A 17,312-nucleotide genomic window follows, 5' to 3' on the forward strand; every position below is an offset into this window, starting at 1 on the left:
TCACATGTGCCACAGCACACCATGACGCCCTAGGTACACACTACCGTATCTTCTTGTCTTGTTAGGAGCCTTGAGGACAGAAGACACATGCTCATCTGACACTTGTCTATGTCCCCCCGATGCCTACAGCACCATCACAGGCACAGGGTATATTAAACAGCAGGATGAGAAAGGCAGGCAGTGCAGGAAAGTCCAAAAGCAAAGCAGCATTGTTTCCATGATGGTAACAGGTAAGACACATTTCCAGGGGGACCAGCAGAGTTACATGTATATTTTGCAACAACACATAAAAAGCAACTTATTAAAAACAGATTTCCTTGATAAAATGATCGAGGGGTAAAACAATCTAAATAACCAAGAATAAATTGAGTTCAAAGGAAATTTTAGTTGTCAAATTTGTCTCACGTTCAGATCATGAAATAGTTTAACTGAATAATGATCAATTAGCTTCTGGCTATTTTTTTTACCTTTTATCTGGAAAAAAATGAATTTCCTCCTAAGAGCAAATGTAATTAAATAAAATACACTTAAGAACTGCAAATCATCTCATTTAAATTCCATTAAAATTTAAATAAACAAACAAAAAAGTCTTTTTCAACATTTCACAAGGCACTGGATACTCTTATCATGCCTCCCACAGCCCCTCATACAGCATTACCAAGAACAAAAAGTCATAAAAACTTTCATTTTAGTCATATCAAAATATGGATGCAGTTTTCAGTTACACTTTCCAATTAAAACGTTGACTACTTTTACACAAATTTAGTAACAGCAAAATAAACAACACTAGAAATCCACCATTTTTCTACAACTTGCAAAGGCTACTTATCTAGTCTGGGCCTACCCACCAGGGCTGATGAGTTAACATTAATCCCAGGGCTCTAACTAATCCCATGATGCCTTACAGGATATGAAGTAGCCCCGCTGATAAATTCACCCACCCTTGACCCACCCAGAACCAGTTCAATTTGTCTCCCACCACCCACCCTTCCCCACACCCCACAACAAAGACAATACAAGCCTTTTACTCAGTTTATAAAACCATTCATCCAGCAGGCCAGGATCAACTTTTTTTTTTCTTTTTCTTTTTCTTGTTTTCTTTCTTTTTTTTTCTTTCTTTTTTTTTCTTTTTTCTTTTTCTTTTTTTTTTTTTTTTTTTTTTTTACCTCAACTGTGCATCTTCTCCTGCTCAAATGGCTTCCCCATGTTTTCCATAGCAATTACCCTTGGGGGAAGTCTGCTTTGGGACAGGTTAATCATGCTGTGGGTAGACTCTTCAAATAAAAGTAGGAATAGTGAGACAAATGCACACAGACACTTGCCTCTGAAGAGCTAAGAGCCTGGCCACTACCAATCTTTGTACTCACTATTCTGCCTTCTGTAGCTTCTCCAAGCAGCCCTCCAAAAGTGATTACAGGAGACATACAGGCACAGTATAGGAAAAGAATCGAGGCCAGGCACTGTAGACTTAATGCATCCTTGAAGTCACTCAAGAAAAAAGGTGCTTTCCTTTTGATGTCAAGTATCAAACCACCAAAAAGCCTAAATAGGTGAGATGAAACTCGTCAAACTGTACACTAGAGGCTTCTAGCTAGTTCAAACTAAATCTATGGGCTACATAAAACTGCTGGTGCCTAGTGTTTTGTCAACAGAAATTAATATCCTAGCTAAATCACGATACAAATTACAGAAGATACACTCATTTAATCTCATCCACCGACAGAGGAAAGGCAGATCTCGTTACGTTAAAAGACACATAAACATCTGTATTTTATGGACTATATACTGACAAGACTGCAGGCAAATGATTTTATATGAGTAAATGTAATTTCAGACACAAATGTACAAGAAAATATACAATAAAAATTAATAAAACCTAACAGTCCATTCAAGAAAATATGCATAAGCAATTCTATCAGTTAGTATCTACATTATAAATCTTAAAGGCAAGTGTCAGAAATACCAGGAAGGCAATTACAATATAAACCGTAAGTCCTCAAATACCCTTTACTATGAATCCAGTATGCTGTGCTTAGACTCAGTAGCGAATTGAATAATTTTAATTACTTTTAAAATTACTACTTCAATCACATAAATATTTCTGGTCCAGGTAAAAAGCCTAAAAAATTAATTCAGGGTATTTAATTTACTGGATATGTACTCAAGTTCACGTGCATGTGGAGAAAACTAAGGTTTAAATTGGTAAATTTAAAATGTGTATTTGCACATCAGAGCCTTAGCATTTCAATGTAGGTGTTTTTTTTGTCTTTTTTTTTTTTTTTTTTTTTTTAAATTTAACTTTTGGATACATCTGACTTGAAAGCACTCTACTAAAATATAAGCCTCAGTGAGGGGCAGGGACTTTTCCTTGTTCACTGCCATTATCACCAGTGTCTAGAACACTGCCCAGGACATAGTAGGTACTCAGTAAATAGTAACAAATCAGTAATTCAAAAAGGTTTTGGGACTCATAAAACATACATTCTGTAGAAAATACACCAAAAAAGTAATCTTAAGCTTTAAAATGTTTTGGATGTTTCAAGGTTTACCATTCTACCTTTTTAAAAGTTAATATTGCAAACTAAATACTAAATACACATTGACAATTTGACAGAAGTTACTGTGTAAATAATCTGACAGCAGGGGAAATCAACTTGCAATAAAAAAAGGTGTCAATGATCATGTCGAAAATGAAACCACATCATCAAATCAACAACTGATCAACAGTTTATATGAGGCTCTCATGTGACGGACCGTGAGATCAGTGGGGGCCTGACTTGGTATTTCTCACTGACTAACCTGATCTCAGTCCGAAGTCCGAGGAAGTAACAGTAACTGCTAGTGTTCGGGGATACTTGCAGAGACTAATATATTAGACCATGAACAAATTGTGTGTTCAAGTTTCTCTAAATTTTATGTTCAGTAAGCCAGTTGTTCTTTTTCTCTGATAGCGTCCTTTAGGCATATGTCATCAATACCCCTAATAATGTGGCTGTTATCAAGTATCCTGATGTCTTAAACAAATATAGAAGGTTCAAAATCTTAGTTTCACAGCCACCACCCGTGGACAACAGTATCAATATCCACATGCTTTTTTCTACAGTATGGAAATACCGTAACATTTCTCTATTCTACAAAGTATTTTCAGACAATGTTTGCACCTAGCAATATTTCTATTTTTTATTCCCAAAATTAACACCTTCAACAGTTTTTCTAACTAGGTTTCCAGGGATCATTACCATGGTTTCATTAGCTTTGCTGTCTCATTTTACCCTATCTCATGATACAATGTTCACTTAAGAGTTTTAAATCTATGCACACACACACAAACTATTGGTTGTAATTCCTCTCTGTTCCCATAATTCTGTAACTTTATACGGAGAATTTTAATAGCACTCCACACCTTCTTCAAGAACCTTCCGAATGGGTAATGTAAATTACACTATATTCTATGTAACTGCTCAATATTCTTATCGTATGGGCCATAATATTTTCATTTTAAATTAAAGCCTGATATAAAGAATCCAAGCATCTACTAGTAAAATTATTTTTAAATAATTTTCCTCAACAAAATACACTTATATAATGATGCATTTTAAATATAGAAAAAAAAAAAAACACTGTACAAGATTAACTTCCATATACTTGCAAAGAAAAAGACTTTTTATGCCTTCTTCATCAAATCAACCCCTAGTCCTCAAAAGACACCCACACTGAATCAGTATTTGTACCCACCGTCCGGTCCTTTGCAGCTCAGGCCCGGCATGATGACCGGCCTCGTTAGGTGTCTCACCCGAGCTGGGGGCAGATCCATTGGGAAATACAGGAATCTTCCTCTTTTCCTGAATTTCACAAAAAACACATTTTCAGAATTTTGTTTTCAAAAAGTTCAGATGGCACTCCTGAATTAGAGGGAACAGGAGATCTTATATTGATTGCATCATCTAATCAATGCCCTTGGAAATTATGATACCTCATATAAACATCCACTTGAAATGAACTGCACATTAGAACAGTTATGTAATATTTGTCTCTATTAACATTTCAACTTTATGCCTGACTGGCTTTTTGTATTTTGTATCCTAAACCAAATATACTATATAAAACACATTCATACCCACCATCTCAAATTGTCACTCAGTAATAGGAAAATAAACATCCAAAAGCATCTCTCTAACCAGAATATTTAAAATATTGCTCATACTAATGAAGAATACACTTTATGTTAATAAAAAAGTAAATGCCATTTTCCTTTTACCACAATACTTCCCTGAAGATGGAAGTAGCACAAGAGTTGTCTTTTCAAAACACGTTTTCATAAAAATCAATTTCCTATTGCACTTTATTATCACTAATTCAAGACTTGCGTGAGTGATAAAGGCTCCCCCTCTCTTCACTTGAAGATCAAGGAAGTAACTTCTAATCTGTTACCTCCAGAGGTCAGCGGTCAATGGGCTGTGTGTGACACAGCTGTGAGAAGGAAAGAAAGATAGGGGAAGGGTGTCCATCCCAGGAGATCCCCTTGGTCAAAAACTCTGGGTGAACTACAAACTTACACTACTTGGTTTATATGTTCAACATTTATAGCGTAGCAAGACATCTATAATCATAGGATTAGCACTTGAAAATGTCAAAATTAAAACTAAATTACATCTTAGCTCAAAGGGGAAAGAAGAGTACAAAACTACAGAATTCCTAAAAAACAAAAGAAATGGAAAACACTACATAACACAATCCATGGGATACAGCAAAACCATCATTCAAGAAAATTGAGCATTTATATTAAGAAAAACAAAAGGATACAAATACATGAATTAAATATCCAGCTCAGGAAGTATGAAAACAGATTCTTTCCTGAAGTGAAAGTAATGAAATGAAACCACTAAAAGCAGAAACGGAGTTAGAAAACAAAACGCTTCTTTAAAAAAAGGAGAACTGAAACAAGCTGTAAAAGCTGCTCTATTTCAGAAACAGGATAAACCATTAGCTAACACACAGTAAAAGATATGACAAGGAGGCAGCTTCAAACTGAAGGAAATTTTGAACACACACACACACGTACGTACATACACCACCCTATGCAAATAAATTAAAAACCTTAAAGAAATGGGTAATACAAAGGAACACATAATTTCCCCAAAACTGAAACCAGAAAAACAGGAAATAGGCAATTTTCTAGGAAAATATAATACTGACCCCAGAGAACAGAGAAAGCTTACACAAATCAATCACTGCAGAAGAAACAAGCAAGTTGTAAAGTCCACCATACAACAAAATACTCAGGCTCAGAAAATTTTCTAAAGGAATTCTTCCAGACTTTTAGAACCAAATTACTCTAGCTATTTAAAGTTTTAAAAAAAACAGGGAAGGGAAAGTTTACAGATATGAAATAAATAGAAGAAAGATATGAAAGCCAGAAGACTGCACAAAAAACTACGGACCAATCTACTTACAGTGATGCAAACAACTTAAAATATTAGATGTAGGCGACCAGCATTCTGAAGCCAAATTTGGGTTCATTCAATGCAAGAGTGTTTTCAAATTAAAGAATCTATTAATATGGTCTACCACAATAAATGATCAAAGGTCATACAATCATCTCCAGAGATGCTACAAAGCCATTTGAAAAATTTAACATCCACTTACGTTAAAAATCTCAATGAAACAGACTTTAATTGGATTCTTTCTGAGCATGATAAAATGTGTATTTTGGCTTCAATGTCAGTAACTTAATGAAAGAAACATGAGGGACACTAACTACAGTTGGGAACAAATTAAGAAATGCCCATTTAAAGTCAACTACCACTCAACATTACTAGAGATTTCAGCCAATACAATCAGACAACAGAAAATACACTAGAGCTATAAGGAGAAAAGGAGGGATCAAAATATCTTACTGCAGATGACATGGCTGAAAAACTATTACATACAATGAAGGAACTCAGAAAGGGAGGAGAATAAAAAAGAAATACTCAGTAACAAAGAGCCTTTATATATAAAAGTAACAAAGTGAAGATATAACAGAACAAAACCTCATTTACAATACAGACCTTAAAGATAAAATGCCCAGAATACATTCACCAAGTATGTAAAGTATAGATAAAGGAGAATTTTATGGCATTCCTTAAGGACACAGAAACTAACTTGAAATCGGAAAACAAGTAGGGGGAAACATACCATGTTCTTGAATGACTCAATGTTAAAAGATGTCAACTCTCCCTCAGTTCATTTACAAATTTAACTGCCATCACAGTTTTTTAGAAAACAGGTTTTAGCTCTGGAAATTAAAAGCTCATTTTAAAGCTCACCTAGAAAAATAAATATACAAAGACAGCCAAGAAAATTCAGGAAAGCAAGAGTAACAGAAGGGTCAAGAATGAATCTAGACCTACTGGATATTAAAATATGCCAAAAAGCCTCAGAAATTAAAGTATGGAATTGGTCCATGAACAGAGACCAATGGAATGGAAAAGAAATTCCAGAAGGACTTGAATGCAAAGGGAAATTTACAAAACGATAAGGCAACACCACCAATCAAGGGGAGTAATGCTCAACTTTTTAATAAACTGGAACAAACTGGCAGCAATGTAGGTAAAAGATAAAGCTAGGTGCATATTCCACATAATACACCACGATAAACTCCAAAGGATCAACAAATGATTTAAATGTTAGGAAAAGGTGTGGTTTTTGTGTGTTTCGGGAGCAGGGGGGTTGCAATGAACCAAATATATCCAGGAATATTCGATATCACTAATTATAGCAATGTAAATGAAAACCACTTTAAAATACCTGACATAGTAGGATAAAGATACCTATCCACCTGACAAGTATCCAAAAGTTTGATAACACGCTGTTAGCGAGGCTGTAGGGAAAGAGGCATTCATCACTGTGGGTGTCCAAAACAGCGCAACCCAGTAAGAAGGGATTCTGGTAATATCTACTAAAATTATAAAAAAGGTTCCACGTGAGCCAGCAATCCTATTTCTGGGAACCGACACTACAGATACACCTGCACAAGACTAAACTGGCATATAAATATTGTGATACGGCTTAGAAAAGGAAAAGACTGAAGACAACCTGAGCCCAGAAACAGCATAAACTATAGTATATCCATAAATGAAATAAAACAGAGCTGTGAGAAAAATAAGACATATTTCCGTGATGTCTTCTGATCCACATCTCTAGGATATACTGTTATACTAAAAAAAAAAGCAAGGTGCAGAACAGGACATGTGGTATGTTGGTAAGAAAGGAGGAAACAGGGCTATATTTGCATCCCCTTGGACTGAATACAAACTAGAAGGACAATGATGCTCCACGGGAGGTGGGTACAGGGGTAAGAAGGTAAAGGGAACATGACAGGGACACAACCGCTCTGAGTGTACCCGTTTATACAGTTTTGATTTGTGAATCATAAAAATGTATAACCTATCCAAAGATATTTTAACTAGGACAAAGCAACTCACAGGGTTGTGTGGAATCTTACCTGAGAAGGAACACTTTTTGGTGGCTCTATGCGTATGGAAGGGTCCCACTCTCCTGGAGGTAGGACAGTTACTTGATCTAAAAATTCATCAATTCCAGATAAGAGGTCGTTTCTGTCTTTTGCTTTATAGGCTACATCATGAAAAATCTACAGAAAAAAAAAAAATTGAGTGAAAGGATTTTAAAGAAGAAAGAAAATTCTACATATAGTAAACATATAGTAAACCTACTCTAGATATTACAAGTAAATCTGAAACAAAGGTAATTACCTAAACTCTTATCCCAGGCAGGTCTCCATTCCACCCAGGGTAACAACCATAAACAGTAACCCACTAATTGCATTATCAGATGAATTAATAGCAATCAACCAACAAAAGAAAAGAGTGATGCATTAAGACAGAACAACTTTTTTAAAAAGAGTATTCTGGATGAGAAATGGTTACTAGTCATTACAGAATAAAATAATACTGTAGCATGTCATTTCGATTTCTATGACATTTTAGGGTCATTTATCCTAAGAAATGAGCATGGATCTGCAAAATATTTTACTTAAAAAATTCAGGTACTTGATCACTTATATTTACTGTCTGCCTACCATTTGCTGGGCACAATTTTAAGCACTGTGGATAGTGCACTGGACATAGATAAGGCAAAGTCCCTGCATTCAGAACTCTTTTTTTTTTTTCCCCAGAAGGAAAGACAGCAAAACAAGTAATTACATAAGTATGTAACTGCAAGTAATAATAAATACTCTGATAAAAATAAAGCAGGGTTAAGGAAAGAAAGTTGATGGAGAAGAAAAGGGTGACCGAGGAAGGTCTAAGAGGAAGTAACACTCTAGGAGAAATCTGAATGAAATGAGACAAAAACCATGCAAATGGTGGGATGGGGTGATGGAAGGACACTTGGGCAAAGGGAAGAGCAACTGTATTTGTTCAGAGGCAGAAATGAGCATAAATCATCAGAACTAATAGGAAGCTAATGTGGCCAGAAAAAAAATGGGGGAGGAAGGGTGAGTAGTGGTAGTAGGATAAAAGTTTCAAGAAATATGCAGAGGCTTGATCAGGGAAACCCTTTGAAGACAATGGTCAAGAATTAAATATAAACATACATATATAGCAAGATACATCTGGATATTAACGATATATTCAAATCTGCATGTTATTAGCAGTGTAGAGGAAAATACTGTAAGAGAAAGATCCATAAAGTCCACGTTAATTGCCAAAGAAAAAAGGGTGAGAGTGTCCAAGCCAGAGAAATGGCCGTGGAGATGGAAAGGAGATGGCAGACTAAATGCAAAACACATTGAGGTAAATCAGTAGAATCTGGTGACTAAGTGGTTGAGACAGGACAGAGAAAGGAGGTCAGGTTCAGATATGTGAAATTTCAGATGCCTTAGGGACATAAGGCAGACATGTCTAACACCTGATTACAAAGCTCTCCCCCAAAGAGAAACAAAAGTCCTGGTCAATATAGGCCAAGCTCAATGAAGGGGTTCAAAAATGGGAGAGAGAAATTATGGAGAAAAAAAGCAGGAAAAGAGGAAAGGACAAAGTCCTGAGCAAAACCCAAATAAATGATATCCTGAAATCCAAGATGGAGAAAATTTCAAGAAGGTAGTCAATAATCTCAGATGTGGAGGGGCTGGGGGACAAAGAGTATCCAGTGATCTTGACAGAAAGGTCTTGAAGATCTTACCAAAGGTAAATGGTTGAAGAGTGAATAAAAGAGTACAGACAGCAAGGACAATTTTTTAAGCTTCACTATGAACAAAAAGAGAACTGTAATTGACATATGTTTTACATTCAGTGTCCATTTCGAAAGGATTGAAATTCCACTTCAAAGGGATTTTATATTATATACCACGTAAACAGTGTCCACCTCATAGGGCATTTTAATTACCTCATCTGTCATGAGAGTGGCTATTGATCTTCCAATTTCATGGTACTGTGGTGCCTTGCCTGCTGGACCCAATAACAGAAACAAAAACCTAAAGAAACATTAAAATACACAGACTTAAGTAAAAATAACATACAAACCTAAACGCAGGCAGTCATAAAGAAATCATTCCAATGTAAACACGGAAACCACATTCAGCCCTCTTTTCCATCCCCGCACACCAATCACCGGAAAAAAAAATGACAACCACTCTACTCACACTAAAGCAGATGTCAAAACTAGGCAAGGCACTCATAAACTTTCTACCGACCTCCTGCTCCCCATCCTCCTTACGGTAAACGAGTGATTCAAAAATTGAGTGTTCTACACTCAAGGGAAGTTCCCATTCCCTTTACCCTTTTGAATTTGAGTAAATAATTTAATCTAATCTGTATTGAAAAAAAGGTAAATGAGTAAATTGAGTAAATACCAATCCTATTAAATACTTACAAGTAAGGTTTGCCTAGTAAATTCAGTGTGTACAAATAAATAAACAGTCACAAACCCTCAAACCACAGTCTGGATAAAGACTCTAATGAGTAAATAAGGGACTATGGAAGGAAAAATAATTTTTATGTATAGCTCCACAAATTTAACATCAAACCTCACATTATTTTATTTTTTTATTTATTTGTAAGTGTCTAAATAAAAAAGCATTTAGCCGCCTACCACATCCTCATGAACACCACAGTAAAATATTAATATTCACACTTGTCCAAATTGGAAGCATTCACCTTCTTGCTTTATGAGAATTTAAGTGCGAATCTATGGAATTATTTTTTCTCACTTACCTTAACACTGCACCACTAATGCAACTCAGGAAAGCATACTAAAAATAGGCACACGTATTCCAACCAAATGGCAATTAATTCTTCATATTTAATATTATATGAATGATTTTTTAAAGATTTTAAAAATTACTCTTATTTACAATTAAGTTTATAATTAAATCAGTTAACTAACAAACTGATTATCCTCTATAACACAACTTGCTAATTCTTATGGATATTCCCCCTTTTTAAATTACATATATTGAACAGAAAATTTTGGTCAGGTCAGAACAAAGCATTTTGCTTAATTCAGAGGTACTTATCAATCATCAATGAGGAAGTAATCATATCCTCATTCTATAAATGAAAAATTAAGTCAGACTTGACCTTTCCGGATTCAACTCCATTCTGACTCCACAGGACATAATACATCTGTCTGAATCTGAGCCATGTCTTTTAAACCAAAGCTCCTAAAACACCAAACTTCTTATAAAGGTACAGATGCTAAGTATTATTTTTTAAATGTTTATTTATTTATTTTGAGAAAGAGAGAGACAGAGTGCAGGGGAGGGGCACAGGGAGAGTATCCCAAGCAGGCTCCCCACTGTCAGCCCAGAGCCCGACACAGGCCTCGCCTCGATCTCACGACCTGAGATCACGACCCAAACTGAAATCAAAAGTCGGACACCTAACCAACTGAGCCACCCAGGCGCCCCCAGCTAAGTATTTTTCAAAGGATACTTTCTTCTTGTTTTTGTTTTTTTTTTAATTCCAGAAAGAAAGAGAACTCTTTTATGCTCTACTAGTCAAAGCATCCAGTGCAATGACAATATTAATTAAAGTAAGCTTTTATCCCTTTTATCAATAGATAAAACTTTTCAGATTTTGGACATGCTGAGAACATTACCTGGTAGGAACAGGGACCTCAGTCAACCCCGAGAGGAGAACAGCAGGGGCCAGTCTCACAAATGCAATTATAGGTCTTTCCAAAAAGTCTACTTCTCCCACCAGCACATTGGATGCCTCGGCTCCTGAAGGAATTTTTCTCATGAAATTCATATCAACCTATTGACAAATAAATAATAATTAAAAATCAAATCTGCATGGCATTTATAACTCTATTTTGAGGGAAATAAGAAAGAAAAAAAATGCTTTCAAGACTACTATTTGCTAATCAAAACTGGTGATCTAATGGATAAACACCAAAATCCCCACACATGTAAAGAATGGAGTAGACAAATACAAAAAAGCAAGCAAAACACATCTATCAAACAATGCTCCCAACCGTTTTAATTGTCATAATCTTTACTACTGCAGAGATCTAAGTTATCAAACATACAAACTAGAGAAAATTTTCAGTGATTATAGCACTATTCATTAAAAACTACTAAGGACAAAAATATAGCTCACAAACTAACAATGGTTCATGAAATTATACACAGTGCTAAAAAATATTCATTTCATGATTATTTTTACTTAATCTTAGAAATGAATTAGCCCCTTTGTATTTTATACATATTTTTTATAAGTACTTTTTATTTTAGAGTGTTCTGTGTATTCCCCGGTATTTTCATTAAGTGGAAAAAGTTGTTTTTATTTTTATTTAAAACTAAAATAAATAGCCATTTATCACTATAGACATAGGACAGTGCTATAACATCAAATTTAGTCATCTGTGTATAATTACAAAGAAAAGGCTATAAACAGAATATCAAAGTATGGGAATTTCATTTATATGCAGTTTCACACACATCACTAAACAATCACTTACAGGGCTATCTATTAAAAATAAAAGCAGCACTTACAGCGGGCCTCTTGAGTCCCACACCCAGTGTGCCACAACTACAGTGCCAGGAGGCAGACTCCTGCCCGACAGGAGACAAGGTGTACACAAGGATAGGCCAAGTAAAAAAAAGTAAAACTGTGACAGAGGAACAAAAATAAACGGCACCTGCCATGTCTAGAGGAGATCTATAATGTAAGTTACATTTAATCCATTTAACAAGGATAAATTGCAGCATAGTTACGGAACACTCCTCACTCATTTGAAGCAACAGAAGCACCAGTCAAAATATGATCAAGTTAGACCGGAAGAATTAAAAATACGGTAGCCTTTCTGCATAAGTTAACGTACCTTATGCAAGGCCTTTTGTAATTTTAGAACTAGTAGCTCAAGGAAAGCTACAATGCAAACCATCATTGGCACTCCTCTTCTGCAAAATGCGATTTACAGGTTTTGCACCATAAAATAAAAAGCCTAAGAAAAATGAATCTTACTTGAAATAATTGTATTTAATTAAAAGTCTTAAATTGGATACAACAATGTTAACATAGAGAGCATCTTATAGCAAGCAAACTGATACTATCAAAAAATTGTAACAGCCACACAGAATCAACGATTCAGAAGCAGTACTCAGACAGTATGCTTTATATTCCATTGTAATTTGAACTTGGGAGTTTCTTGCCCTGCTCTTTTGAAATTTTGAAGTTTTCTTTTTCTATTTCATCTAAATACTCATCTACCAAAACAAAAAATCATAGTTCAGATAGGGGAGTTGTTTTTAAATCCATGCCTTTACCTACCCACGGGCAAACGCCGATTATGTCTCCCAGGGACATTCCAGAAAGTACTGACACCCTAAGACAGTAATTCTGGGATTTTATTACAGCCAAGAAAAGGCTGAATCGCCAGTGCTATAACATCATTCCCAAAATTAATCTTTCTTTAATCTGGGGGGCAGCCCCAGAACAAATGACTGTAATTCAAAAGGTATTGAAGTTTCATCTATGGGTAGGTATAGATGGAAATCCCATATTATTCAGACAGTCTTTTGTCAAGATTCCTGAAACTAGTGAACAAAGTCATTCAAATGCTCTTGGACTATTACCCTTCTCATAATTTCTGAACTTAAGTTACATATCACAAGCATCACATGCAGGCTTATAAATACCAATCTATTAAAATATTATCATCATCAGCGCTAATAAAGCCACATTGCCAGTGATTTTCTCAATAAGGATTATGAAGATTTACAGTGAGCGACAGAATTACCTTGCTGAAGTCAACAGTGCTATTTTCTCTGCTTCCTCCACTTCCATTACCTTTAACTTCTCCACTTTTACTATTATCCAAGTTTCCAGGTGCAGACTGTGGAGAGGCCAAAACACCTGAATTTGAATTTAAGAACAACAACAACAAAATCCCAATTAGTAAGGAGGAAATTCACTTTCTAAATGGACTCTGCTCATATCCTGAAAGTGATAATTTATCAAAAGCAAATGTGCAAGGTTAAAAAAAAAAAAAAAAAAAAAAGTGCCAGGTGTTAGTACCATACAAGCAAGACCAGAGTAACATTTTAAGCAACAATGAGGCTGTATATTGTAACATTTAAAATAACTGGAATGTCCGAAAACGGTGGTCTTTTGCCAACAAGAAAAAAAAATGTGAGTAGGTGAGGAGCACAGAAGATGGAAGATCTGGGTCAGCTCACACTACGAGTACCTGGGGAACGTGCTTCTAACACATCTAACATACACGCGAATCGCACTGCACGTGGCACACTGACATGAGTGACATCGTTTACTTTCTGAGAAACCCTAGATGCGACTCAGAAATCCCCCGTAACAACTTCCTCAACAATTTCATTTCTCAGGTAGTATTTATGTGCTGCCTCCTGCCATTATTCCTAAGAAATAGAACTTGGAAAGATAGTAGCAATGTTTTTACAATATAAATACAAAGACTAAGGGTTTTATAGTCAAACATATCTGTGTTGAAATAAGCACTCTCTGGGGCGCCTGGGTGGCTGAGTCCGCTAAGAGTCCGACTCTGGCTCAGGTCATGATCTCACAGTTTGTGGGTTCGAGCCCCACCATCGGGCTCTGTGCTGTCGGTTCAGAGCCTGGAGCCTGCTTTGGATTCTGTGTCTCCTCTCTCCACCCCTCCCCCGCTCGCACTCTGTCTCTCAAAAAATGAACAAACATTTAAAAAAAAAAAAAAAAGAAAGCAGCACTCTCTGCCACTTGGTAGCCATGTGACTTCAACTCACTAAAACTAAGACTCAGACAAACCTGTAAAATTAGCTTGTTTGGATTACAAACAGTAGATAAATGTGCAATCATTAGAATGCTCACTTCAAGTAACATTCAGCAGCAATATTTCACAATAAAATAACCTAAAAATAACCTGTAGCCTATACCCAATCATTACCACTATGAATTTTGCAAAAAGTTCCAATCTCAGTCTTTATCAAGCATGTAACACAGATTTCTACCATTAAATGTATCTCATTTTTTCAAAAACACCCAGGATATTCTAATTCGAGAATATATAATCTTGCCCCAAACACAGAGTACCACAGGAGAAAAGGTGCTGGAGTGAATTACAACAGACTTGACTTAACTTTAACTCTGCCACTCACCACAATCTAGTGATCCACAGAAATCCAGTTAAGCAGTTTGTGCTTAAATTCTATAAACTTTAAAGTCGGTGTTAGTGAAGCACCTGAACCGTAAGCACATGAGCTACATCTGATGCATCTAATGGAATTTTCATTTTTCTGAAACACACTGTAACTAATAACTGAAACCAAGTCATCTGGGCCTACTGCTTAACCTCAATGACCAAAGACGTCTCTTGATACCCCCTTCTCTGTCACAGAATGTTGCCGTGACCCAAAACCGTAAGTATAAAAAGCATATGCAAACTATTGGGGCGCCTGACTGGCTCAGTAGGTGGAGTGTGTGATGCTTGATCTTGGGGACGTGGGTTCCAGCTCCCCACTCAGTGCAGAGATTATTTAAAAATAAAACCTTAAAAAAAAGGCATATGCAAACTATTTAGCTAGATGCTCTGGAAGTGTTAACCAATTCTGAAATAAACACTATTTCCTAAAACTTAGCTCCTTTCTCACCACCTTAGCTTAGCCAAGTTATTATGATCCCTCTTCTTTGACCTTTGTCTCTAAACTTCCAGAACAAGGTCCGTTCCTCTATTAATTCCTTTATTAAAATACACTGCCCAAGTGGAAAAAAAAAAAGCTGACCCGTAGTTTTCAGTGGCTTCCACTGACTTCCATACAGGAAAATGAAGAATACCATTAAGGCCTTGGCGGCAGCTGCACATAAACATCAGTACATATACTTCTAACTACTGAATGTATTATATCCACAGATGCATAATCAAAAGAAAACATGTGCAATTCCCCAGAATTGCCTCAGCCACCGGCTTCCGGAGAGAAGAGCGGGATAAGACCATGGGGGGGAACGTAAGGACACAGTGGGAAGGGGAAGAAGAAATGAGGAGGAACCCATACTGATAAAGCCGGAACATGATCCGAAGTCATTCGGCTAGGTTAACCTGGTCATCCGGAACCTATTAAAATGGGCATGCCAAGTACAAGTTAGAGCTGTTCACCATGATCTTGTCTACATAGTCCTTCACAGTCTCAGCTAAGATAAAGCTGTTTCCTCAATCCGTAAAGGAAGTCTCCCCGTCTGTGCAGTAAATTTCTGGTGCTCAGGATTAAGTGAGTAAATTCCCCAAAGTTAAAAGTATCATTAGCACAGATAGAAAGACTGAATTTCTTTGTATTTTCTTAAAAGAAGAAGCAACGTATGTACATATAAAATCAATACTCGGATTTAAAAATCATAGTTTGGTAAATCTGTTATTTTGTCCTTACGTTTTTTTCTCACAACAGCATATCTAACTGGAGAAAGATAAATCAAAGATATCAGAGTCTTCTGTCACTAAAGGTTTGAAAATAAAAGTAGTTGGGGGAGCGGGGGGGGGGGGGCGCCTGGGTGGCTCAGCCGGTGAAACATGCTGACATCTCAGAGCCTGGAGCCTGCTTAGGATTCTGTCTCCGTCTTTCTGTCCCTCCCCTGCTCATGCTGTTTCTCTCTCAAAAATAAACATTTTAAAAACTTAAAAAGAAAAAAAAAAAAGGAGTTGGAGCAGAGGTGCTCAAAGTGAGAAGATTTTGTCCGCCGGGACACATCTGGCAAGACGTAGGGACATTTTTGGTCGTCACAACTAGGGAGTGTAGCTGGCGGCTAGTGAACAGAGGCCAGTGATGGTGTCAGACATCCTACACTGCACAGGACAGCCCCTTATGACAAAGGCATGTCCAGCCCATAATGTCAATAGCGCCACGGCTGAAAGTCAGAAGACTGTTGCAAATACTACAAAACAGCTTAACTCTTTTACATGTAGTTAGTCTCTAAAATGGAACTGTTAGGAAAATAACTTCGTTCCCTGTCCAAAATGATACTGAGGCCACCTTCCTCTTGTAACATAACATCAGACTTCAAGGACACTCAACCAGAGTTTCTAGGTGCTTGAAGCACCAAAGGCAATTAAACAAGGGAATAACATATAGCTGTCCCTATTATTTTAATTACATACCTTCTGTAGATGTCTTCTTAAACAGTAATTAGGAGCTTTTTCTTACCTTTAGAAATTCCCTCTTTTCCCTCCATTCTAATTTATTTTCTTTAAATCTCAAGGCATACTTTTAGCAAAGGAGGAAAAGCAGCTTAATAATGTTCCTCGATTTTCAGGTAATTGCTACTTTTATCCCGTTAACAATATGGCCTAACAAGCCACTGTGAACTCATATGTGACCTCCTAGTTACTATAGAGAATTTATAGCTCCTCATAGAAGCTGGTAAAACAAGAAATGCTGAGTGTTAATGCCTAGATACAGGTAAAAACAAATGCAAGGAATTTACTTTAAATTCACGGTGCCTGGGTGGCTCAGTCAGTTAGGCATCTGACTCTTGATTTTGGCTCAGGTCATGATCTCATGGTTTGTGAGATCGAGCCCTGCATGAGGCTCTGCACTGACAGTGTCCATGGAATCTGCTGGTTCCTTGTAATTAAAAGTGCTGATAAACATTTTTTGAAAGAAAGAAATAAATTTATTTATTTATTTATTTATTTATTTATTTATTTAGAGAGAAAGAGAGACAGCACAAGCAGGGGAGGGGCAGAGAGAGAGGGAAACACAGAATCTGAAACAGGTTCCAGGCTCTGAGCTGTCAGCATAGAGCCCAGTGCAGGGCTCGAACTCACAGACTGTGAGATCATGACCTGAGCCGAAGTCAGATGGTTAA

At 36.6% G+C, this 17,312-nt stretch overlaps 1 protein-coding gene across 13 annotated transcripts in view; it reads right to left on the bottom strand.

Moving 5' to 3' along the window:
- SLC4A7 (solute carrier family 4 member 7) overlaps positions 1–17,312 on the bottom strand; it is a 112,627-nt gene that overhangs the window by 33,723 nt on the left and 61,592 nt on the right. For 7 of the 13 annotated variants that reach the window (XM_060638481.3, XM_060638483.3, XM_060638479.3 and 4 more), the window contains 6 exons: positions 13,246–13,361; positions 11,101–11,258; positions 9,388–9,475; positions 7,487–7,633; positions 3,736–3,842; positions 1,368–1,542 (listed from right to left, as the gene is read on the bottom strand). In XM_060638481.3, the coding sequence (XP_060494464.1) occupies positions 1,368–1,542; positions 3,736–3,842; positions 7,487–7,633; positions 9,388–9,475; positions 11,101–11,258; positions 13,246–13,361 (791 nt within the window). Of the gene's footprint in view, positions 1–1,367; positions 1,543–3,735; positions 3,843–7,486; positions 7,634–9,387; positions 9,476–11,100; positions 11,259–11,998; positions 12,059–13,245; positions 13,362–17,312 lie in introns of all 13 variants that reach the window. The other 6 variants (XM_060638462.3, XM_060638477.3, XM_078432417.2 and 3 more) reach the window with 1 other exon arrangement.

Source organism: Panthera onca, chromosome C2 (assembly GCF_046562875.1).
Source record: "Panthera onca isolate mPanOnc1 chromosome C2, mPanOnc1 haplotype 2, whole genome shotgun sequence".
NCBI classification, from domain to species: domain Eukaryota; kingdom Metazoa; phylum Chordata; class Mammalia; order Carnivora; family Felidae; genus Panthera; species Panthera onca.